Source organism: Palaemon carinicauda, chromosome 16 (genome assembly GCF_036898095.1).
Source record: "Palaemon carinicauda isolate YSFRI2023 chromosome 16, ASM3689809v2, whole genome shotgun sequence".
NCBI lineage: Eukaryota > Metazoa > Arthropoda > Malacostraca > Decapoda > Palaemonidae > Palaemon > Palaemon carinicauda.
The window spans coordinates 30,562,852-30,588,863 of NC_090740.1; the positions used below are offsets into that span (position 1 = coordinate 30,562,852).

Genomic DNA, 26,012 nt, shown 5'->3' on the forward strand with positions numbered 1-26,012 from the left:
CACCTGACAGGTTCATCTTCTCTGAGTGGCGGACATGCACTAGTAGAACAGTAGGAAGGGAAAAAAGAGAGCGATGTGGAAAAACACTCATTGGATAAGAAGTGCCGCCATGAACTCCAGTTCATTAATATGATGCCTTCAATCCTCCAGAGACCAATTTGTATGGACGGTGTTCCCATCCTTGAATGCATCCAAAAACAGAAGCATCTTTGGTAGTGCACACTCCAGGGGGGTTGCCTCTTTAGGTGTTCTTCTCCAACTACCAAACCAGGGCTGACCTGCTCCCCTGGCTGACTGATCATCTTGTGAGGAGGGTCCTCCATCCCTGACCACTGTGTCTTTAGATACCATTTACCCGATCTCTGGTGCAATCTCACATTAGTGAACAGCCTTTCAAATGAAGAGAAGTGCCCCAACAGTCTCTGACACTGCTTAGCTGAAAAAACTAGATGGTCGAGGAAAGGAGCCACTTCCTGTCAAAGCCCAGAAAGTCTGTCATCCGAGGGAAACGACTTTGTTGCCGCCAAATCTAGCCTCATTCACAGATACGTTACTTCCTGTGTAGGGATCAACTGCGACTTCTTCCAATTCATGATGATCTTAAGTTTGGCACCGAACTAAAAGAGTTCCTCTCTTTGTCAAGCCAAGGCTTCCTATGAGGAAGAAAGAAGTAGCCAGTCGTCTAGGTAGCATAGAAGTCTTATAGCCCGGGAGTGAGCCCACCCCGACACCCCAGGCAAAGAAATAATGACCATTTTGGAAATAACACAAATTTATATAGAAAGAGAGAGAGAATAAACACAGGCAGAGTGTAAGAAGGTGGAGCAGAGTTGGAGAAAGATAGCAAGTCTTTGATCTGTGGAGATGTGACATAATTGGGAGAATCCCTTTAAAACCAGGTGAATTCCCTGTCGGCCTTTACTCGCTGGGTGAAGTATTGCATTTTTCACATCATAAGTTCCAGCCCATGCAATGAAAGGTTACCTTACCACATTGAATTCACATTTTACACAGTTTTCCTGTCATAGTGGAGCAGCCTAAGTGTGATTTTGACTAGAATCATTCATTTGGTGATACAAGCATGAAATTTGGTGTGAATGTGCTATGTAGGTCATGTTTTAAGAAAAAAGTGCTAGCCATCAAGAATTCCAAGGATGGCGGCCATTATTTCCAAGATGGCCGCCAGTTAATGGAAAAACCATGTTAAACCATAAAAGCGCTCAATGTTTCACATCTTGGTGCAAAATTATTGATATATTTGCCTTCTTTGGTGCATCTCTGGTGAATAAGGTAGATTTCCTGAACAAATAAATACTATTTATACCCTTACAGCATCAAGAAGCATTAATAAACAGTCATAAATACCATTGCTTTCTGCCTATAAGTCCTCAGTTGATAAATAGAGTAGAAGATTCATAAATGTTAGTAAAAATGATAAATTAATAAAGTATAATAATAATAAATAGTAGATAAATAATTCATTGTTGCCCCTTAAAAGGACTGCTAATGCCGAGGTGGTAAAAAGGATGAGCTCTTTTTATCTAAAACTACCCCAACGGCTTGCGAACCACAAAGCCTCTGGCAGTCAAGTCCCACCCTAGCCTTCTCGTGGCAGGGGTGATATCGCAGATAGTAAGGCGGGTGATGGCGCCTAAAAACCATTTAGCTCTGGGTAGATGAAGCTCAAAAGCCGAGCAAAGGCAATTCATCAAAGAGAAGGATAACTCCGAAAATAAACCTAGCCTAGAAAATTAATTGGTTCAAGCCAAGTAAAAGAGTGTATGTCGCACACTACCAGGGCACACTGGTGCCAGACACTGCTGTGTAACTCAGCATGGGGTTCAATATCAGCTAAACCTCAGGTTTAGTATCCCAAATGCTATCTAATAAAGCCCCAGAGACATTAGATAGCTGCACCTGAATTGACAGATTGTGCCAGCGCGGGAGAGCCGAGCCAAGGATAGCAGGGGCATTCAGTGTTATCCGGATGGTGTACAGATCGGACAAGACTAATGATATTGGATGAACGATCGGGTTAGGTGTAGGGCAATAGCACGAACCTAACTGTATCCCATACAGAAAAGTGGTGAAAAGGTGGTAAAAGGATAAACCCTCGGCCTATAGCAAATTTGAAGTTTATATGATGGATGCAGGATCCAGGCGGAAGACTGACTGGAGTAAATGTTGCCTTTGTCAGGAAGACAAAAGCAATGAAACGCTTATTTCACCACTTAGTACATTTCAAAGGAAACAAGTCTGTGCTGGATACAGTAACATTGCACAAAATGTACCACAATTTCATGCCGTAAATGATATGCCCATAGTGTTTAGTCCAGCAAGACTGGACGAAGGTGATGGCATAGAAGCCACGCTGATACAAAATAAAGCAATGTATCACAATAGCTGTAGACTGTTATTCAATAACACTAAACTAGAAAGAGCACAGAAGAGGAGGAAGATTACCCCAAGCACATCAGGTGGTGTAGGTGAGTACTGTGGCAAGAGACAGAGGACTTCAGACCCTCCTAAAGTACAATGTTTTCATGTGAAGAAGAAGACCAAATATCAAATTTAAGACGAGCGATGACGATGCAGCTAAATGAAAGACTGAACCAATGTGCCAATACACTAAACCATGGAAAGCTCCTTGAAAAGTTAAGTGCCGGTGACGTCGTTGCTCAAGAGATGATGTATCACCCACGATGCTTGGTGGAGTTATACAATATGGAGAGAGCATATCTCAATGTAATGAAGCAAAAGGAGGAAGGCAACAGACGAGGAAACGAATCATATCCTGTAGCATTCTCAGAACTTGTCATCTACATCATGGATAGCAAAGTGACCAATACAGAAGCAACACCAGTTGTATTTAGGCTGGCTGATCTAGCTGCACTATACAAGAGCCAATTAGAGCAACTAGGAGTGGACTCACCAGACGTCAACTCGACCAGGTTAAAGGAACAACTACTCTGAAGAATTCCTGATCTTGAAGCTCACAAGAAAGGGCGTGATGTCCTTTTAGCATTCAAAGAAGACGTAAACACAGTTCTCTCAGATGCTAGCAAATATAGTGAAGCTATTCACCTTGCTAAAGCAGCGAATATCATCCGTCAAGAAATGCTTGACCACAAGACTAAATTCAGCACAGAGTTCACTGACCAGTCTATGGAAGAAGCTGTTCCTAAATCTCTACTACAGTTTGTTTGTAGCATTGAACATGGTGTAGACATCAGATCACATCTGACACATGAAGTGGTAAAATGTTATTTTTATAATAAAATAAATTTTTGAATATACTTACCCGGTGATTATATAAGCTGCAGCTCTGCTGCCCGACAAAAAAACTCTACGTTCAAAATCCGCCAGCGATCGCTATGCAGGTAGGGGGTGTACTTCAACAGCGCCATCTGTCGTGCAGGTACTCAGTACTCAATGTAAACACAGAACTCAATTTTCTCCTCGGTCCACTGGGTCTCTATTGGGGAGGAAGGGAGGGTCCTTTAATATATAATCACCGGGTAAGTATATTCAAAAATTTATTTTATTATAAAAATAACATTTTTCAATATTAAACTTAGCCGGTGATTATATAAGCTGATTCACACCCAGGGGGGTGGGTAGAGACCAGCATTAATTGTTTACATTATTATGAGCTAAGGATTTTGTATTTCATTTTAGCAGTTATTCAAAATAACAAACATAAAATAAATAAGTACCTGGTAAGGAAGTCGACTTGAACAATTACTCTGCCTTTTTTAAGTACGTCTTCCTTACTGAGCCTCGCGATCCTCTTAGGATGCTGAGCGACTCCTAGGAGCTGAAGTATCAAGGGTTGCAACCCATACTACAGGACCTCATCAAAACCTCTAATCTAGGCGCTTCTCAAGAAAAGAATTTGACCACCCGCCAAATCAACCAGGATGCGAAAGGCTTCTTAGCCTTCCGGACAACCCAAAAACAACAATAATAAACATTTCAAGAGAAAGATTAAAAAAGGTTATGGAATTAGGGGAATGTAGTGGTTGAGCCCTCACCCACTACTGCACTCGCTGCTACGAATGGTCCCAGGGTGTAGCAGTTCTCGTAAAGAGACTGGACATCTTTAAGATAAAAAGACGCGAACACTGACTTGCTTCTCCAATAGGTTGCGTCCATTATACTCTGCAGAGATCTATTTTGTTTAAAGGCCACTGAAGTTGCGACAGCTCTAACTTCATGTGTCCTTACCTTCAGCAAAGCATGGTCTTCCTCATTCAGATGGGAATGAGCTTCTCGTATCAACAGTCTGATATAATAGGAAACTGCATTCTTTGACATAGGCAAAGAATGTTTCTTAATAGCACACCATAAAGCTTCTGACTGTCCTCGTAAAGGTTTAGTTCGTCTTAAATAGAACTTAAGAGCTCTAACAGGGCATAAGACTCTTTCTAGTTCATTTCCAACCAAATTGAAAGGCTTGGAATATCGAACGATTTCGGCCAAGGACGAGAAGGTAGCTCGTTTTTGGCTAGAAAACCAAGCTGTAAAGAACATGTAGCCGTTTCAGATGAAAATCCGATGTTCCTGCTGAAGGCGTGAATCTCACTGACTCTTTTAGCTGTTGCTAAGCAAACGAGGAAAAGAGTCTTTAAAGTGAGATCTTTAAAGGAGGCTGATTGTAGTGGCTCGAACCTTTCTGACATAAGGAATCTTAGTACCACGTCTAAATTCCAACCCGGTGTAGCCAAAAGACGCTCCTTCGAGGTCTCAAAAGACTTAAGGAGGTCCTGTAGATCTTTGTTGTTAGAAAGATCTAAGCCTCTGTGACGGAAGACTGCTGCCAACATGCTTCTGTAACCTTTGATAGTGGGAGCTGAAAGAGATCTTTCCTTCCTCAGGTATAATAGGAAGTCAGCTATTTGGGTTACAGAGGTACTGGTCGAGGATACTGATACCGACTTGCACCAGTTTCGGAAGACTTCCCACTTCGACTGGTAGACTCTAAGAGTGGATGTCCTCCTTGCTCTAGCAATCGCCCTGGCTGCCTCCTTCGAAAAGCCTCTAGCTCTAGTGAGTCTTTCGATAGTCTGAAGGCAGTCAGACGAAGAGCGTGGAGGCCTGGGTGTACCTTCTTTACGTGTGGCTGACGTAGAAGGTCCACTCTTAGAGGAAGAGTTCTGGGAACGTCCACCAGCCATTGAAGTACCTCGGTGAACCATTCTCTCGCGGGCCAGAGGGGAGCAACTAACGTCAACCTTGTCCCTTCGTGAGAGGCGAACTTCTGCAGTACCTTGTTGACAATCTTGAACGGGGGGAATGCATAAAGGTCTAGATGGGACCAATCCAGTAGAAAGGCATCTATATGAACTGCTGCTGGGTCCGGGATTGGTGAGCAATATATTGGGAGCCTCTTGGTCATCGAGGTTGCAAAGAGATCTATGGTAGGTTGGCCCCATGTGGCCCATAGTCTCTTGCACACATCCTTGTGTAGGGTCCATTCAGTTGGAATGATTTGACCCTTCCGACTGAGGCAATCCGCCATGACATTCATGTTGCCTTGAATGAACCTCGTTACTAGAGAAAGGTTTAGATCTCTTGACCAGGTGAGGAGGTCCCTTGCGATCTCGTACAACGTCATAGAATGGGTCCCTCCTTGCTTGGAGATGTACGCCAAGGCCGTGGTGTTGTCTGAGTTCACCTCCACCACCTTGCCTTGAAGGAGGGACTTGAAGCTTTTCAAGGCCAGATGAACTGCCAGTAGCTCCTTGCAGTTGATATGTAACGTTCTTTGATTCGAGTTCCAAGTTCCCGAGCATTCCCGACCGTCTAATGTCGCACCCCAGCCCGTGTCCGATGCGTCCGAGAAGAGAACGTGGTTGGGGGTCTGAACAGCCAGGGGCAGACCCTCTCTGAGGTTGATGTTGTCCTTCCACCAAGTCAGTGATGACTTCATCTTCTCGGAAATGGGGATCGAGACCGCTTCTAGCGTCTTGTCCTTTTTCCAGTAAACAGCTAGGTGAAATTGAAGGGGACGGAGGTGTAGTCTCCCTAACGAAATGAACTGTTCCAGGGATGAAAGCGTCCCTATCAGACTCATCCACTGTCTGACTGAACATCGTTCCTTCTGTAGCATGTTCTGGATGCATCCTTGGGCTTGACTTGTTCTGGGGGCCGACGGAAAAGCCCGAAAAGCTTGACTGTGAATCTCCATCCCTAAGTACACTATAGTTTGGGATGGGACCAGTTGGGACTTTTCCATATTGACCAGGAGACCCAATTCCTTGGTCAGATCTAGAGTCCACTTTAGATTCTCCAGACAGCGACGACTGGAAGAAGCTCTTAGAAGCCAGTCGTCCAAATAGAGGGAGGCTCTGATATCCGCTAAATGCAGGAATTTGGCAATATTCCTCATCAGCTTCGTAAATACAAGAGGAGCTGTGCTTAGGCCAAAGCACAGGGCTTGAAATTGGTAGACAACCTTTTCGTAAACGAATCTCAGCAAAGGTTGGGATTCTGGGTGGATGGGGACGTGAAAGTAAGCGTCCCTTAGGTCTAAGGAGACCATCCAGTCTTCCTTCCTGACCGCTGCTAGAACGGACTTTGTGGTCTCCATGGCGAACGTCTGCTTTGTGACAAAGACATTCAGCGCACTGACGTCTAGCACCGGCCTCCACCCTCCTGTCTTCTTTACCACTAAGAAGAGACGGTTGTAGAAGCCCGGGGATTGATGGTCCCGGACTTTGACTACCGCTCCCTTTTCTAGTAAGAGAGACACCTCCTGCTTCAAAGCTAGTCTCTTGTCTTCCTCTCTGTACCTGGGAGAGAGATCGATGGGAGACGTTGCTAGAGGGGGTTTGCGTACAAACGGGATCTTGTACCCTTCTCTGAGCAACTTCACAGATTGTGCATCTGCGCCCCTTTTCTCCCAGGTCTGCCAGAAGTTCTTGAGTCTGGCTCCCACTGCTGTCTGAAGAAGGTGGCAGTCAGACTCTGCCCTTAAAGGACTTGGTACCTTTCTTCTTCCCACGTCTCCCTTCGGCACGAGCACCTCCTCTGCTGGAGGCTCTGCCACGAAAGGGCGGAATGAATCTGGACGCTGGAGTGTCCATCCTGGGTCTAGACAAGGTAGGCAAAGGGGTGGCTTTGCGGGCAGAGGACGCAACCAGGTCATTAGTGTCTTTTTGAATCGAGGCAGCAATCTCCTTTATCAAGTCCTCTGGGAAAAGGCACTTTGAGAGAGGAGCAAATAGAAGTTCCGATCTCTGACACGGTGTTACTCCAGCGGACAGGAAAGAGCAAAGGTTTTCCCGTTTCTTGAGGACCCCGGAAACGAACGAAGCCGCAAGCTCACTGGATCCGTCACGTATGGCCTTGTCCATACAGGACATAATGAGCAAGGAAGCTTCCTTGTCAGAAGGGGAGATCTTCCTGCTCAAAGCTCCCAGACACCAGTCCAAAAAGTTAAAGACCTCGAAGGCTCTAAACACTCCTTTCAACAGATGGTCTAAGTCTGAAGGAGACCAACAAATCTTAGAGCGTCTCATGGCCAGCCTGCGGGGAGAGTCTACTAGACTTGAGAAGTCGCCCTGGGCAGAGGCAGGAACTCCCAAGCCGAGAACTTCTCCCGTGGCATACCAGACGCTCGATCTGGAAGAGAGTCTCGCAGGGGGAAACGTAAATGCTGTCTTCCCAAGGTTCTTTTTGGACTGCATCCATTCTCCTAAAACTCGTAAAGCTCTCTTGGACGAGCGGGCGAGGACGAGTTTCGTGAAGGCAGGCGCTGATGACTGCGTGCCTAAAGCGAACTCTGACGGAGGAGAGCGTGGAGCCGCAGGCACAAACTGATCAGGAAAAATCTCCTTGAACAAAGCAAGAACTTTTCTAAAGTCCAAGGAGGGTTGCGTGGTCTTGGGTTCGTCGATGTCCGTATGCGGGTCGTCAATGTGTGCAGCGTCGTCATCATCAGAGAGTCCATCATCTGAAAGCTGAGGAGGAAGCGGCAAAGGAGTAGCAATCGGCTGGTCAGCTGAGTCCGGCATCACGGGTGCACGCGTGACTGAACCGGACGCAACGTCATGGAACTGTTGCCCAGTCTGTGAACTGGCAACAACCATGGCAGCGCGGGGACGCAAAGCGTCTACTCCAGACTGTCTAGTCTGCTGTGGGCGAGTAGAGGTAACCACACTGGGTTGCGGAGGTTGACGCACCGCGTCAAAACAAAACAACTTAGGTTGTTGTTGTACCTCGCGAACGTCAACGGAAGGTTCCGTGCGTCGCTGAACGTCAACATGCGGCTGCCAGGGTATACTGGAACGCATGGGTGGCGGGACTCTCACAGATGGAGTGCGGGAGAAGGTAGCCTCAGCGTCCACCGGACGCACAACCGTGGTTGGTTGTAGGCTAGAGGTTGGAGCAGCGTCAACCTTCTCCGCACGAAAGTCCTGCATCAATGACGTTAACTGAGACTGCATGGTCTGCAGCAAAGACCACTTAGGGTCTACAGGAGCAGGTGCGGCAACAGACGGAGTTACTGCCTGATGCGGTACCGCTTTGCCTCTCTTAGGATGTGAGCAGTCGTCGGAAGACTGCAGCGAGTCCGAACTGACCCAGTGGCTACAACTGGGCCGTTGGACTTGCGCGGAAGGGACCGACTTGCGCTTAAGAGGCCGCGAGACCTTGGTCCATGGTTTCTTATGAGAAAACTCTTCCGCAGACGAGGAATAAATGGGCTCTCTCGTCTTCGTGTGGGTGGGGCGATCTTGGGTAGATACGCCCGAAACCACGGAGGGAACGTCTGTTCGCTGATTAAAGCCTCTCGAACCCTTTGGTCGTACGACATTGCTTCTCCCCTGGGCTTGGGAGCATGCAAGAGGTCCCGGACTGGGAGGACGACAGGCACGAACAGACGAACCCTCAAGCGCAACACTATCCACAACACTATCCACAACACTACCACTCACTTTATCACTACCCACTGCACTCTTACACTTCAGCTCCTTGACGTCTGCCATGAGCTGGTTACGGTCACTAGCCAAAGACTCGACTCTCTCACCCAGAGCCTGAATGGCACGCATCATATCTGCCATCGAAGGTTGTTGAGTGCTAGAAGGGGGATCAGGAGCAACCACTACAGGGGAAGGAATAGGTTGTGGGGCATGAGGAGAGGAAATATCAACGGAGCGAGATGAACTTCTCCTGACTCTATCTCTCTCTAGCCTACGTGAATATTTCTGGAATTCGAGAAAATCGAATTCCGAAAGCCCAACGCATTCCTCACATCGATCTTCCAATTGACAGGTTTTATCCCGACAATTGGAACAAACGGTGTGCGGATCGATAGAGGCCTTCGGAAGACGCCTTGAACAGTCCCTAGCACTACACTTTCTGTATTTAGGGACTTGAGAAGGGTCAGCCATTTTGAATTAGTCAAAGGGGAATTCAAAAAACTATCCAAAATCGTCAACAAATAATCCGATATCAACAAAAGAATGCAAGGATGTATTGAAGATAACGTCTGCAAAGCGAAAGCTCAAAACTAGAAATGTGTACTTCACCAAAATATGTGAAAACCAATCCAGTAGCAACAGCGAATTTAGTAGGTCTTGCCGGTGGCACGACAGAGAGAAAATTGAGTTCTGTGTTTACATTGAGTACTGAGTACCTGCACGACAGATGGCCCTGTTGAAGTACACCCCCTACCTGCATAGCGATCGCTGGCAGATTTTGAACGTAGAGTTTTTCTGTCGGGCAGCAGAGCTGCAGCTTATATAATCACCGGCTAAGTTTAATATTGAAAAATCAGATTTAGCTATTGCACAACTCCTGCAATACAACTGCTACTCGAAGTATAAGGAGGGATCAAAAGCACATAGACATTCAAAAGACCGAGAAACACCATTTTCTGTATATATCGGGATGAAAGTGTTTGCTAAGACAAGGAAAAGGGAGCTGATTGACAAGCTTCACAAGAATGGAATCAGCATATCCTATGACAGAGTGTTGGAAATATCAGGTCAATTAGGGGAAACTGTTGTAAATCAATACGTGGAAGAAGATGTTGTGTGTCGACCAGTTTTGAGAAAAGGACTGTTTACTACATCTGCTGTTGACAACATAGACCATAATCCAAGCTCCACTACGGCATGTACATCATTCCATGGTACAAGTATTTCAATGTTCCAGCACCCAAGTGCAGATAGAGGAGGTGAAGTTCGAAGTTCACTCAATATATCAGAGAATCGGGTGAAAAAGGTTCCAGAGCTTCCTAAGTCCTACACCAACATCCCACCTGCCTTCTATCAGGAGGAGAGTTACTGAAAAGAGTAAAACGTCTACAAACTGGAAGAGTTTCCTCCGCAACAGTGCTAACAAGACAGAGCTCTTCCACTTTCTTGCTGATGCAGTAGCTAAAATGACTACGGAAAATGTAGTCATTGTGACGAAGGAAGAAGATGCCCTTACGAGTGCCAGTTACACCAACAGGAGCCTAGAGGAATTGGCTCCCTGTACACATGAGGAGGCTGACACACGTATATTCTTACATGCCTGGCATGCAGCTACGGAAGGCTACAAATCTGTTATGATCGACGCAAACAACACAGACGTCATTGTGATTGCCATATCACAGATGCCTTCTCTCAAAGCAATCGGCCTGGAGCAAATGTGGATTAGATTTGGAAAAGGTGAGGACACTAGATGGATTCCTATTCATGACCTGGTGTCCATCTTAGAATCAGAGAAGACCAACGGGATGCTATTCTTCCATGCCTTTACTGGGTGTGACGTTGTGTCAGGTTTCAATGGCAAAGGGAAAAAAGACAGCATGGCAGACATGGGATGTCTTCAATGATGCCTCTGCCACCTTTGCAAAACTTAGCCGCAGGCCATCTGAGATTGAAGAGTCTGATCTACATGTTCTGGAGAAATATGTGGTTCTTATGTATGACCGGTCGAGTACAACATCTTCTGTAGACGAGGCAAGGCTTGATCTCTTTGCGCGAAAGCAGAGGTCATATGACATGATTCCACCAACAAAAAGTGTACTGAAGGAACATGCCAAACGAGCAGCCTACCAAGCAGGTCATATTTGGGGGCAGTGTGTTAATCGTCAGCCAGAACCTCAGTGTCCTTCCAAGTGGGGATGGTCAAAAAACGGTGATGACTGGGAAGTTGTATGGACAATGTTGGAATCCATTTCCAAGAGGTGCCGTGAACTGACAAAGTGTGGATGCAAGACAGAGTGTGGTGGAAGGTGCAAGTGTGTAAAGAATGGACTATTCTGTACTCTACTCTGTAGTTGCCCTTGCCAGAATTCCTGGGAAAAAAAACTGATGAACAATGAATGGACTTTTGGCCAGAGGAGGTTGAGTATTGTTTGAAATATGGACTCTTAGACATTGGCATATGTAGCAAATGACGTCATTTGGCGGCCATCTTGTAAAATGGCTGCCATATTGGACCCTCAGAATGATTAGTGGTGTTCCTACATCAAACCCAGACAAAGAGAACTCATCAAGTATCTGAGTAAGAACTTTAATGGCACGTAGTACTGCAGTATTCTGCCTTAAAAAGGACCATATGGCGGCCATCTTGGAAAATGGCCGCCATATTGGAATTTCAAGTGGCTAGCACTTTTTTTTTCAAAATCTAATGCAAAATAAATAATTATGCCAAATTTCATGCTTGTATCATCAAATGAACGATTATTTCACTTATCTGCCCCACTATCAGGTGGTTACAGTAAGATGTCAAAACTATGGTCATACCATAAATTAAAAAAAAATACCATTCCATATTGGGTTATTACTCGGTATATAAGACATTTGAAAATATGGAGGATGAACACTACCCAAAAGACGTTGCTCTATAAATAGCGTCATTATTATAAAAGGGATTAAAGTTAAACTAACCTCTTAAAGCAGCATCTAAAATTTTTACAGCAACAGTCATGAATTTCCAACACTTATTGCAGATCTCAGCACCTTCACAACATGTACGAACCTGTTTGTTAAAAAAATATTGTTAATAAATCCCAACTTAACCGTGCAAGGAAGAGGGGAAAAGTGGCAAGTACGTAAAAAATAAAAATCAATAGCAGGTAATTATTCATTGTGTTGTTACTTATCAATACAGTAATGGTGGAAACACTCCACAAAAAAATATAATAAAATATGTGAAAGAAACAAAACATAGTTGTAAATGACTACAAAATAACACAAATGTTCAAGAAGAGAACTGTCAAGAATTTCATGGAATAAAGATTTTTAATATCTTTTTATTTCTGTACTCACCTGATGCTCATACTGCTTTTCTCTAGAAGCTCAGTTTATCAACATCTACCACAAAATTTTGAAAAAATTACCCTTTTCCCTCCTTTCAATAAACACTTGCCTCTAGTAAAGAAATGAGACACTCTTGCGCTTAATGACAAGAAGAGAAGCAGAGGGCCTCTTTGTTATTTCAGTTTTGAAGCCAAACTTTTCCCTATTCTCTTGACATCACAAGTCAGTAGCAAGGAGGCTGGGCATGTACATAAACATCAGGGGAGTATAGAAATAACAAAATTCATTATCAAAATTTCTTTTTATTTCTGAGCCTTCCCTGATGTTCATGTTGCTGACTCCCAGAATCTGATGGAGGTAGAACACCACTGAAGAAAACAAATAAGAAAATTATGGAATTAAAATATTGTCCAGTGAAGAAAACAAATAAATTAATGAGACAAATGACAAGGAGCAGTTAATATCAAGAAACAAAGCATCAGGGTCTTTGTTATTTCAGTTTCTCTGTTGCCTTTGGTATAGCACTATATACTCCTCTTCCAGAGTGTAATAAGTCTTATTTCAAGATGTCTTCCTCTGTTAGTAGGCTGGCCAAGGCACCAGCCACCAGTTAAGATGCTACCACTAGAGTTATTGGGGCCTTTGACTGGCTAGATAGTACTACATTTAATCCCTCTCTGGTTATGCCTCATTTTTTCTTGCCTAAACATACACCGAGTAGTCTGGCCTATTCTTTGACCATTCTCCTCTTTCCTCATACACCTGACAACACTAATCCTTTTACTGATATGAGTCTTACTAGGAATAGCAGGATTTTTTCTCTTGAGTGAAAAAAATATATAAAAGAATAAGAAATTATTATATGGGAAAAAAGATAATTAATCAAAAAATTAAGAAATGCACATAACTAAAATACACCCCAAGTACACTAGCGGTGTCGTTACAAAGTTTTAAACCTGTACCTGAGCAAATGAACAACTGCTCCCATACCAGTAGTAAATAATATAAGCAAACAAGTAGGAGTCCTTAAGTTTTGATCAACCATTCTTTACATGAAATTGCAGGTGAAAAATGTTATTTTCATTAGTAAAATAAATTTTTGAATATACTTACCCGATGATCATGTAGCTGTCAACTCCGTTGCCCGACAGAATTCTACGGAAGGGATACGCCAGCGATCACTATACTAGAAGGGGGTGTACTCACCAGCGCCACCTGTGGCCAGGTACTGCAGTACTTCTTGTTGACACCACCTCAATTTTTCCTCGGTCCACTGGTTCTCTATGGGGAGGAAGGGTGGGTCAATTAAATCATGATCATCGGGTAAGTATATTCAAAAATTTATTTTACTAATGAAAATAACATTTTTCAATATTAAACTTACCCGATAATCATGTAGCTGATTCACACCCAGGGAGGTGGGTGAAAACCAGTGTACATGTATATCAGTAAGCAAGTATCCCGTATTTCATATTATCAGTTATTCAAAATAACAATGAAATTATAAGTACCTGGTAAGGAAGTCGACTTGAACCATTACTCTGCCTTTAATAAGTTCGTCTTCCTTACTGAGCGCAGCGTTCCTCTTAGGAGGCTGAACAACCCTAAGGTGCTGAAGTATAAAGGGCTGCAACCCATACTAAAGGACCTCTACACAACCTCTAACCTAGGCGCTTCTCAAGAACGAATTGAACACCCGCCAAATCAAACAGGATGCGGAAGGCTTCTTAGCCTACCGTAACAACCCAAAAAACAACAATAAAAGCATTCAAGAGAAAGGTTAAAAAAGGTTATGGGATTAAGGGAATGTAGTGGCTGAGCCCTCACCTACTACTGCACTCGCTGCTACGAATGGTCCCAGGGTGTAGCAGTTCTCGTAAAGAGACTGGACATCTTTCAGATAAAATGATGCAAACACTGACTTGCTCCTCCAATAAGTTGCATCCATAATACTCTGCAGAGAACGGTTCTGTTTAAAGGCCATCGAAGTGGCTACAGCTCTCACTTCGTGGGTCCTTACCTTCAGCAAAGCAAGGTCTTCATCCTTCATGTGAGAATGAGCTTCTCTAATCAGAAGCCTTATATAATACGAAACTGCGTTTTTGGACATAGGCATCGAAGGTTTCTTGATGGCACACCATAAGGCCTCTGACTGTCCTCGTATAGGTTTTGACCTTTTTAGATAATATTTCAGAGCTCTGACAGGGCAAAGAACTCTCTCTAGCTCGTTACCCACCATGTTGGAAAGGCTAGGAATTTCGAACGATCTAGGCCAAGGACGTGAAGGAAGTTCATTTTTAGCTAAAAATCCGAGCTGTAAAGAACATGTTGCTGATTCGGATGTGAATCCTATGTTCTTGCTGAAGGCGTGAACCTCACTAACTCTTTTGGCTGTCGCAAGGCAGACGAGGAAAAGAGTTTTGAGAGTAAGGTCTTTGAAGGAAGCTGACTGGAGAGGTTCGAACCTAGGAGACATAAGGAATCTTAAGACTACGTCTAGATTCCAGCCTGGAGTGGACAAACGACGTTCTTTAGAAGTCTCGAAAGATTTAAGGATGTCTTGTAGGTCCTTGTTGGAGGACAGATCCAAACCTCTGTGGCGGAGAACTGAAGCCAACATACTTCTGTACCCTTTAATCGTAGGAGCCGAAAGAGATCTAACATTCCTAAGATGTAATAGGAAGTCAGCAACTTGGGTTACAGAGGTATTGGTAGAAGAAACTGCATTGGCTCTGCACCAGCTTCGGAAGACTTCCCACTTGGATTGGTAGACTCTACGAGTGGATATCCTCCTTGCTCTGGCAATCGCTCTGGCTGCCTCCTTCGAAAAGCCTCTAGCTCTAGCGAGTCTTTCGACAGTCTGAAGGCAGTCAGACGAAGAGCGTGGAGGTTTGGGTGTACCTTCTTTACGTGAGGTTGACGTAGAAGGTCCACTCTTAGAGGGAGAGTCCTGGGAACGTCGACCAGCCATTGTAGTACCTCTGTGAACCATTCTCTTGCAGGCCAAAGGGGAGCAACCAGCGTCAGCCGTGTCCCTTCGTGAGAGACGAACTTCTGAATGACTCTGTTGATGATCTTGAACGGCGGGAATGCATATAGGTCGAGATGGGACCAATCCAGCAGAAAGGCATCCACGTGAACTGCTGCTGGGTCTGGAACTGGGGAACAGTACAAAGGGAGCCTCTTGGTCATGGAGGTGGCGAACAGATCTATCGTTGGCTGACCCCACAAGGTCCAAAGTCTGTTGCACACGCTCTTGTGAAGGGTCCATTCCGTGGGGATGACTTGATCTTTCCTGCTTAGGCGATCTGCTGAGACGTTCATATTGCCCTGAATGAACCTCGTGACCAGTGAGAGGTTTAGACTTCTTGACCAAATGAGGAGGTCCCTTGCTATCTCGTACAGCTTCCTCGAATGGGTCCCTCCCTGCTTGGAGATGTAAGCCAAGGCTGTGGTGTTGTCGGAGTTCACCTCCACCACCTTGTTTAGCAGGAGGGACTTGAAGTTCATTAAGGCCAGATGAACTGCCAGCAGCTCCTTGCAGTTGATGTGAAGCGCTTCCTGTTCCTTGTTCCATATTCCCGAGCATTCCTGTCCGTCCAAGGTCGCGCCCCAGCCCGAGTCTGATGCGTCCGAAAAGAGATGAAGATTGGGGGTCTGAATCGCTAACGATAGACCCTCCTTGAGAAGGATGTTGGTCTTCCACCACATGAGAGTAGTCTTCATCTCTTTGGTGACAGGAATAGAGACCGCTTCGAGCGTCAAATCCTTGTCCCAGTGAGCTGCTAGATGGAATTGGAGAGGGCGGAGGTGGAGTCTCCTAACTCGATGAACAGGGCTAACGATGACAGGGTCCCTGTTAGACTCATCCACTGTCTCACCGAGCAACTGTTCCTCTTCAGCATGCTCAGAATGCACTCTAGGGCTTGGCTGATTCTTGGGGCCGACGGAAAAGCCCGAAAAGCTTGACTCCGAATCTCCATTCCCAGGTAAACGATGGATTGGGAGGGAATAAGCTGGGACTTCTCTAAGTTGACCAAAAGACCCAGTTCCTTGATCAAGTCCAAAGTCCAGTTGAGACTCTCCAGACAGCGACGACTTGTGGGGGCTCTTAACAGCCAGTCGTCTAAATAAAGGGAGGCTCTGATGTCCGCTAAGTGGAGGAATTTTGCAATATTCCTCATCAGACGCGTAAACACCATAGGCGCTGTGCTTAGGCCAAAACACAGGGCTTGGAATTGGTACACAACCTTTCCAAAAACGAATCTCAGGAAAGGTTGGGAGTCTGGATGAATAGGAACGTGAAAGTAAGCGTCTTTCAGATCCAACGAGACCATCCAGTCCTCCTGCCTGACCGCTGCTAGGACCGACTTCGTCGTCTCCATAGTGAACGTCTGCTTGGTGACATAAGCATTGAGCGCGCTGACGTCCAGCACCGGTCTCCAACCTCCTGTCTTCTTGGCCACCAGAAAGAGACGGTTGTAGAAGCCCGGGGATTGATGGTCCCGGACTATCACCACTGCCTTCTTCTGTAACAGGAGCGACACCTCCTGGTGTAATGCTAGCCTCTTGTCCTTTTCCTTGTAGTTGGGAGAGAGGTTGATGGGAGAAGTGGTCAGAGGGGGATTGCGGCAGAATGGTATCCTGTAACCCTCCCTTAGCCACTTGACAGACTGGGCGTCTGCACCTCTTCTTTCCCAAGCTTGCCAGAAGATCTTGAGTCTGGCTCCTACTGCTGTCTGGAGAGGAGGAGAGTCAGTGTTAGGAGAAGGTGGTAGATGCATGCGTTGAGGTGGCTGACTCATTGCATGAGGTTCCTGTCTCAAGAGTTGCGCTTGCTTCAAGGGTTGAGGTGGTTGCGCAGTAAGAGATTCCTGTCTCACGAGTTGAGGTTCTTGAGGTGTGAGCTGCGAGAGTTGAGGTGGCGGCTGCGCAGAACGCGACTCCTGTCTCACGCGTTGAGGTTCTTGAGGAGCTTGCCTCAAGAGTTGAGGTTGCAGCTGCGAGAGCTGAGGTGGCTGCCTCAAGGATGGTAGAGGTTGTCGTACCTCAAGAGGTTGCTGCCTCGAGGATGGTCTTACAGCAAGAAACTCTTGCCTCAAAGGAAGAGGAGGTTGTAAGGCATAAGGCTCCTGTCCCCATTGTTGAGGAGGTTGTAGCGTGGTAAGAGATTCCTGCCTTAAGGAAGGTGGAGGTTGCTGCACAACGCTGGTAACTGGCAACTCCCAACGCGGTAGCTCACGCATGGAGGTAGCTTGAGGAACCTCAACTTCGTACGTCTGGCAGACTGGACTGCGGAGCGCAAGCTGCGACTGCATGGACTGCAGCAAAGCCATCTTGGGATCAACAGACGATGAGGTCTGTTGAGGCAAAGCCTTAACAGAAGTTGAGGTCTGTTGAGGCATCGCCTTACCTCTATTAGGAGGTGTGCAGTCACCTGATGACTGCGGCGAGTCAGAGCTAGCCCAATGACTACATCCGGGTTGAACTCGTGAGGTTTGGACTTTACGTTTAAGAGGTCTTGAGACCTGAGTCCAGCGTTTTCTCCCCGAAAATTCTACTGCAGACGAGGGAATTAAAGGCTCAATCGTCTGAGAGTGGAAGTGACGATCTCCGTAAGATACGCCCGCAACCACCGAGGATACTTCTGTGCGCCGATCAAGGCCTGCCGAACCCTTTTGCCCTTCGACATTGCTTCTCCCCTGGGCTTGGGAGCTTGCAAGAGGTCCCGGACTGGGAGGACGACTGGCACGCACAGAAGTACCCTCACGCACAACACTGACACTGACACTAGCACTCGGCACAGCACTGGCACTACCACTTCCCACTGCACTTTTCACCTTAAGTTCCTTGACGTCCGCCAAGAGGAACTTGTGGTCACTCACTACCGACTCCACTTTATCACCTAAAGCCTGAATGGCACGTAAAACATCAGACATATCAGGCTGAGCACAAAAAGTAGGTTCGGGGGTAGCCACTACAGGGGGAGGAAAAGGTTGAGGATCATGGGGTGAGGAATAAAGCGAAGAGCGAGCCGAACTCCTCCTAACTCTCTCTCTCTCTAACTTAGTGGTATACTTTAGGAATCGAACAAAATCAAGTTCCGAAAGTCCGGCGCATTCCTCACATCGATCTTCCCACTGACAGGATTTTCCCCTACAGTCGGAACAAACGGTGTGAGGATCAACCGAGGCCTTCGGAATACGCCTAATACAAGTCCTACATCGTCTTTGGGGAGGGGCTTGAGAAAGGTCGGACATCTTGAATCAAAGAACAGTCAAGGGGGATTCCAATTAAAGCAAAAGATCGTTAACCATTAATCAAATCAATATAAAAGCTATCTAAGCTAATAGACAAGTTTCCAGTATTGCGAAAGCTGAAATCTTAGAGCAATACTTCACCAAAAACCGTGAACAAGACTCCAAAATTATAAGCGTATCCATGTATGTCTTGCCGGAAGCACGACAGAGGAAAAATTGAGGTGGTGTCAACAAGAAGTACTGCAGTACCTGGCCACAGGTGGCGCTGGTGAGTACACCCCCTTCTAGTATAGTGATCGCTGGCGTATCCCTTCCGTAGAATTCTGTCGGGCAACGGAGTTGACAGCTACATGATTATCGGGTAAGTTTAATATTGAAAAACACCAAATATATTCTTTTTAAACTTTATCAAAAACTTCCTAATAAGATGGTAAAGGTAAGGTCTGATGCTGTTTTACCTAAGTATTCAAAGACAGATTTTTCCACAAATAATAGGGTTCCGAATTATGATAGACTTTTGTCGATCCACGTCCTCATATAAATGAAATTTCACAAATTTTGAAACACATAACAGGAATAATTCCATTAGGGCCAAGAAAAAAAGCAACACACATTCAAGGGTATTTACTACCCATTTTTAATACTTCTATGTACTAGCCTGTATTTTTTTCTAATATTAAATTGATCATATGAATAAATAAGACATTTAAAGTGTTTTAGTTTAAATAAGTTGAAAAAAATGGATTTTCATTATATAAAATGAAATTTTATTGCATACTTACCGAACAATTATATAGCTGTAGATTCCCTACGAATGGCAGACAATAGATTCAAAACTACTGCGGTGGCGCCGCCATTGCTGATGTAGGTGATGTCATCTCCCTCCACTCGAGGGAGCTACAGGTACAACTGTCCAGATAACATCAATTCGTTCTGCCTCGCCATCCACTAGTGGGAAGGAGGGAGGGCTTTAATTAATAATTGTTCGGTAAGTATGCAATAAAATTTCATTTTATAATGAAAATCCATTTTTATTGCAGTGTCTTACCGAACAATTATACAGCCGATTACCCATTGCAAGGATGGGGGGTTGTGGATGTAAGTTTTACTTCAACAATAACATATGATTATTGAAAATAAAGTATACCCAAAAAGTGGGTTAGTGCCTGTTGTACCTTACCTTGTAAGAGAGCTACTGCAGGAGAATACTGCCTCTGGTCAGTGCTCATCTTACAGAGTAGAGGGCTTGGAATATGACCAATGGGTGCATCTACATGGAGTGGAAGATCCTCGTAGTCATGGTGTTCACCGTTGACTGAACGAAGATACAATAAAATATTGCCCTTGCCCTGGGCTAAGACCAGAAATAACCAACGTGAAAATGTCACCTACACCGAAATAAAAACCTTTACCCACCAAAACTAACACTAAAATGACTGGTGAGTACTCCAGGTACATTGTACCCCCAGACTTCCCTTTAACTCGTCAACCTTGATACAAGGTGAAACATAGGTTAATAGAGGGAGCAACCCCCTATGTCGTTCCTCCCAACACCATGCCAGCTACCGAAAGCGGACTGAGAGACTTACAATGTTCAAACACTGTCTCGATTTCTTTCAAATAATGCGTCGCAAACACAGATTTAGACCTGCAAAAGGTACTTTGCAGGATAGACGATAGTGACAAGTTGTGTCGAAAAGCGATAGAAGTAGCTACCGCTCAAACTTCGTGCGCTTTCACTCTCAATAAAGGAAACACTGCGTTGTTAGCTTGAGAATGTATTTCCACAATTAATTCTCTCAGAAAAAAGGAAATAGCGTTTTTCAAGAGGGGACGAGAGGGATTTTTAACAGAGCACCATTAACGATTCGACTGACCTCTAATTTTCTCTGTTCTACGGATGTAATATCTTGATGCCCGTACGGGACATGAGTCGTTCTTCCTCTTCCTGGCCTATCAAGTCTGTCAGGTTTTTGAGAACAAAGCTACGTGTCCACAGATTAGAAGGGTTTTAATTTTTCGTGAGAAAATTGAGTTCCAAAGAGCAAACTGCGTCGCCTTGAGAAAAACCCACTTTTCTGTCCATCGCGTGTAGCTCGCTAACTCTTCTAGCTGATGCCAATGCAATTAAAAATAACGTCTTCTTGGTGAGATTCCTCATAGACGAAGAAAGTAAAGGTTCAAAGGGAGGACCCGAAAGCCGTTTAAGAACTATATCAAGATTCCATGCTATCGTGCCCTTTGACGATTTGGAAGTCTCGAACGATTTAATTAGATCGGAAAGATCACTATTCGTGGATAGGTCTAGTCCTCTGTGTTTAAAGACTAAGCCAGCATCGCTCTGTATCCCTTCATAGTCGAAGGCGCTAAACGCTTAACGTCCCTTAAGAATAGAAGGAAATCGGCTATTTCGTTCAAAGATGTTTCAGAAGGAGAGACTTCAGTCTGTCTACACCATCTTCGAAACACTCCACATTTAGAATAATATAGTCTGTTAGAAGAATCTCGTCTACAGTTCGCGATAGCTTCTGCAGCTCGTCTCGAAAAACCTTTCGCTCGGACGAGACTCCTGACAGTCTGTATCCTGTCAGTGCCAGAGCGGATAATCCTTGGTGGAATCTTTCGAAGTGCGGTTGTCTGAGTAGACAGCTCTTTAACGGAAGAAGTCTGGGGAAGTCTACGAGCAAGTCGAGGAGATCTGGGAACCTTTCTTTCCTTGGCCAGAATGGAGCGACTAGTGTCAGAGAAACATTTTCATGGAATGCCACTTTGTTCAGCACCTGTCTTATTAGGCCGAACAGGGGAAAAGCGTACGCTTCCAGGCCCGACCAGTCTAGTAACATTGCATCGACCGACCATGCAAGAGGATCCGGGACAGGGGAGTAAAACAGCAGAAGGCAGTTGTTCCTCGAGGTTGCAAAGAGATCTATCATAGGTTTTCCCCAAAGTTTCCACAGGTCTAAGCCGACCTTCGCATCGAGTGTCATTCTAGCGGCAGTACTTGATGACAGCGACTTAGTCCGTCCACCAACACGTTCATTTTCCCTTGAACAAATCGAGGGATCAGCGTAACCTGAAATTTTTCTGCCCAAAGAAGCAGATCTTTTGCAAGGTTGTAGAGGGTGAAGGAGCGCATTCCCCCTTGTTTCCTGATGTAGGAAAGTGCTGTTGAGTTGTCTCCGTGAACTGCTACCTCCTGTCCCATCACGAGATGAGAGAATGCCTTAAGTCCCAGGAACACTGCTAATAGCTCCCTCACGTTGATATGAAGAGAGCGCTGCGTTTCCGACCATTCCTCCAACGTTTTCTTCTTCCCCAACAGGGCTCCCCAACCTGTGTCGGAGGCGTCTGAAAAGAACTGTAGGGTTGGGTGGAGCGGACGAAGTGAAAGACCCTCTACCAGTCTTGGTTTTGAAAGCCACCACGCTAAGTCCTCCTTGATTTCGTCTGGAATCGGGAATATTGTCGAGTCCGGTTGAGTCTTTCTGCACCATGAAGCTTTCAGGAAGAATATCAGGGGCCTCATGTGCAGCCTTCCGAGTTTGACAAACTATTCCACTGAAGCTAGTGTTCCTAACAGACTGGTCCAATGGTTGGCGGAACAGGACTTGCGGTCCAGGCAATCCTGTACTACTTCCAGACACGACTGGACTCTCTTTGGTGACAGAAAAGCTCGAAAGTTCAGAGTCATCCCCAAATAGAGAATGTTCTGAGACGGAATTAGCCGAGATTTCTCCTCGTTTATAAGAAGGCCTAACAAGTGAGTTAATGAAAGAGTCCTCTTGAGATCCTTCACGCACTGACTTTCCGAAGAGGAGCAGAGAAGCCAGTCGTCTAGGTAGAGTGACACTCTGATGCCTAGGAGGTGTAACCACTTTCCCAGAGGAGTCAACGCTCGCGTAAATACTAGCGGTGCTGTCGAGAGGCCGAAGCAAAGAATTCGAAACTGATAGGTCTTACCCATGAACACAAACCGAAGGTATTTCCTGGAGTCCTGATGAATCAGAATGTGGAAATATGCGTCCTGCATATCCAGGGATACCATCCAGTCCCCTTGACGAAGGGATTCCAACACTGAACGAGTCGTTTCCATATTGAATTTGGTATTCTGGATCAACAAATTCTGTGCGCTTACATCCAGTACAGGCCTCCAGCCCCCCAATGACTTGGGGACTACAAACAGACGGTTGTAAAACCCCGGAGATGGTCTGTCGCTTATCTCCTGTATGACCGCCTTCTGTACGAGAATCTCTATTACCCGGGTTAAGGCTACAAACTTCTCCGAGCCTGGAGGGTTGGCGGGTAATGTGATGGGAACATTGGATAGAGGCGGAATGTCTTTGAAAGGAATGGAATAACCGAATCGGAGGACTTGTGTCACCCAGGGCTCTGCCCCTCTGCGACTCCATTCCTCCCAAAAAAGGCTCAACCTGCCCCCTACCAGCGCACGGAGGATTGAAGAATCACTTGGATGATTTCGTGTCGGGTTTGGTCGAGGACTTGGTTGGGTGTCGTAAATTAGATCGAGGTCTGACGAACGGTCCAGACCTACCTCCTCAAAAGGGTTTCTTCTGCAAAGGTGATACCGAGGTGGTAGTCGCCACAGTCGAAGGTTTAACCCGCTTAGAAGACTGTGCAAGCAGGTCATTAGTAGACTTCTTTTCTAGTGCGGAAAGAATCTTGGTCACTATTTCTTCTGGAAACAGATGATCCTTGTCGAGAGGAGAAAACAAAAGGGCGGACTTCTGAGACGAAGCGACTCCTTTCGAAACAAACGAACACCAGAGCAGTCTTTTCTTGAGAGTCCCGAATGCAAAGAGAGAGGCCAGTTCATCGCAACCATCCCAAACCGATCTGTCGGCACATGACAAAAGCCGAAGCCAGTCCGATGCCAGGTCTTCCTGAAGAGTAGGGCAATCCTCTATTTTCGTAGCGAGAGCTCCGATTGTCCAGTCCAAGAAACTCATAATTTCTAAAATCTTGAAAATATTCTTTACCAAATGGTCCAATTCAGGCGATGTAGAGAATATTTTAGCTGCTGCAAACGCGGATCTCCTATTTGCATCCACCAAGCCTGAGAAGTCCCCCTGGGAGGAGGCAGACACTCCCATAGAGGGGGCTTCCCCGGTTATGTAGAACCTATACTTCTTCTTAATAAGTTTCGATGGAGGATAGGCGAAAGTTGCTTTCCCAAGTTTTCTCTTGACCTTCAACCAATCTTCTATATCACGAAGCGAATGTTTAGCAGCCTAGGAAAGAATGAGCTTCGGAAGAAGAGGATCGAAATTCTTCCTTCTCATCAGGAAAATGGAAGCAGGCGACCTGGGAGCGGCTGCTACGAAGTAATCCGGGTACGTGTCAAGAAGGTAGCGTAAAAGTTTCGAATAAAACGAGAGAGGAATAGTGTCCACTTCTAAGTCCTCCTCGTCATCCGAAGAGATAGGCGATAGAGACGGTTCTTGATTCGAGTCATTGTTCTTCGTACATCGCTTGTTTTCTTTCATCCAGTTCATCAGCTCTTGCAACTGTCAACGTAACGGAACTAGATTCTCTTCTTCTAGTGTTAAAGTCGAAGCAACTGGAGTCGTGGATTTTGACACGATCGTCACCGGAGGTATCGCGCCAGTTTTATTATCTGTCGCATGCGAAGTCGAAGGACAAGTTCCGACAGTTTGACGAGTCGAAGATCTCGACCAACTCCGAATCGGTCGTTCCACAACCAAGTCGAAGGCAGCTGTCGCTGTCGTAAGAATATGAGGCAAAGTCCACGTAGCTACGCTACACGACGGACGAGCGATATCTACTTCTCTGTTCCTTTTCTCAGGAGGCGAAGAGACCACCTCTTCAGTCGAACGTCTCTTCAGCGGACGTGAGACTGAAGAATCACGCCACTTACGACGTCTAACCGGCGGCGAATCACTCGACTGTCGATAACTGGTCACCGAACGACACACCTTTCCAATGTTGTTTAGTCGAATCCTGCAGTCGCACCACAGGATCGACTGAGGAAGGGACTGTCTGTGGGCAAACCCTGACCGTCTCCCTTAGACCTCCGGTATGTCTTCTCCCCGAGGCGGGGTAGCGGGACAGTGACCTTCGTCTAGGAGAACTATCGGGACAAACAGCCACCCCCTCCAATTGCACTGCACTGACACTTTTCACTTCAATAGAAGTCTTTCCTAAGAAAGACTTTACAGATAAACCTAACTGCATTACCATATTAGCTAATACATAAAATTTCTTTTTAAATTTAGACTCGAAACTGGCAATGGTGTCAGGAGAAACTCTACGGGAAGTTGGCAAAGGAGTTACAGGAGCAGGAGAAGGAGGACTCAAGATCGGAGACATAATAAGAGGAGAAAGAGAAGGAATAGGAACAGGTGCTTCGATAGACGAAGCACAAGAGGCTAAACTAGACTTACTTTCAGATCGGGAAGGGCTTCTCTTGGGGAAGCGGTACCGTCCCTCGAGAATCGGAATTGACCTGGAGTTAATTGGTCTATGCTTCTGTTCAATGATTCCCCTGGGAAAACCGAGCAAACAGGAGCTTCAAGGGGAGGTGGGGGTGGTAGAAGCCTTGGTTTTCTTCAACTTTGAGGAAGACCCCGAAGGCAAAGAATCCCATTTGGACTTCTTACGCCAGCGCCTAAACTTCTCCCACTGGGAGGCAGACCACTCCCGGTATTCAAGGCAGGTGCTGTCCTGGTCACAACGCCACCCCAAGCAGGCAGGACACAACAGATGTGGGTCCGTCTTAGCGGATGATATTAAAGTCCCGCAGGAGTGGCCCTAAGGTCCTGGGCAGCTCCGCATGAGGACAGCCAAGAAGAAGGAACACACACACTGAAAAGAAAACATAACAAAAGCGATTGGTGAGTAATGCAAGTCAATAATTGGTGAGAGGGAAGAGCGGCAATGTCCATTCTCAACCCGAGCCAAAAGCAAAGTGGGTTCACAACCCAGGTGTGTTAGTGAGCGGAGTAGCTACTACCCCTCTCTCACGTTAACTAGTTAGTGGGTGGTTAACCCTCGCTAAAAATCTAATGGCTCGTCTTTCAGCTTCGCCACCAGTAATATCCCCTATAAATAGCATGTGTTTTTATTTAGTGATGGAACAAATAAAAGTTAGACAACTCTAGACATTTCACAAAAAATCTCATTTCAATTACTATACTGTATTCATTCTCTTTTTATACCTTTCAAAACATTTTGAGGAATATCAAGTTATGATTATTTTGTTAGCTAGTGAAAAAAATAGTTCAGATGGCAACTTAAAAGCACACACTACTGACTAGACTGTGAAATTGGTTATTCCTCTCCTACACCAAAAGTCTGATTTATTTCCTCTTTGGTAACCTCTTTGTCAGTTTCATACTTGACAAAATCAGGTTTTGTAATGAAAATTACTTAGCATACTATGGTCAACAGATAATTACCAACCTGAAAAGATATGTGCTACATAATCAAGAACAAATAACTAGATATGTGCTAC

The 26,012-nt window shown here is 45.5% G+C and overlaps 1 protein-coding gene across 1 annotated transcript in view; it reads right to left on the reverse strand.

The window, feature by feature from the left end:
* The window catches only part of Prim1 (DNA primase small subunit), a 105,419-nt gene that overhangs the window by 30,966 nt on the left and 48,441 nt on the right, over positions 1-26,012 (reverse strand). Inside the window, exon 4 of the mRNA XM_068389723.1 lies at positions 11,889-11,979. Within this exon, the coding sequence (XP_068245824.1) occupies positions 11,889-11,979 (91 nt within the window). The remainder of the gene's footprint in view (positions 1-11,888; positions 11,980-26,012) is intronic.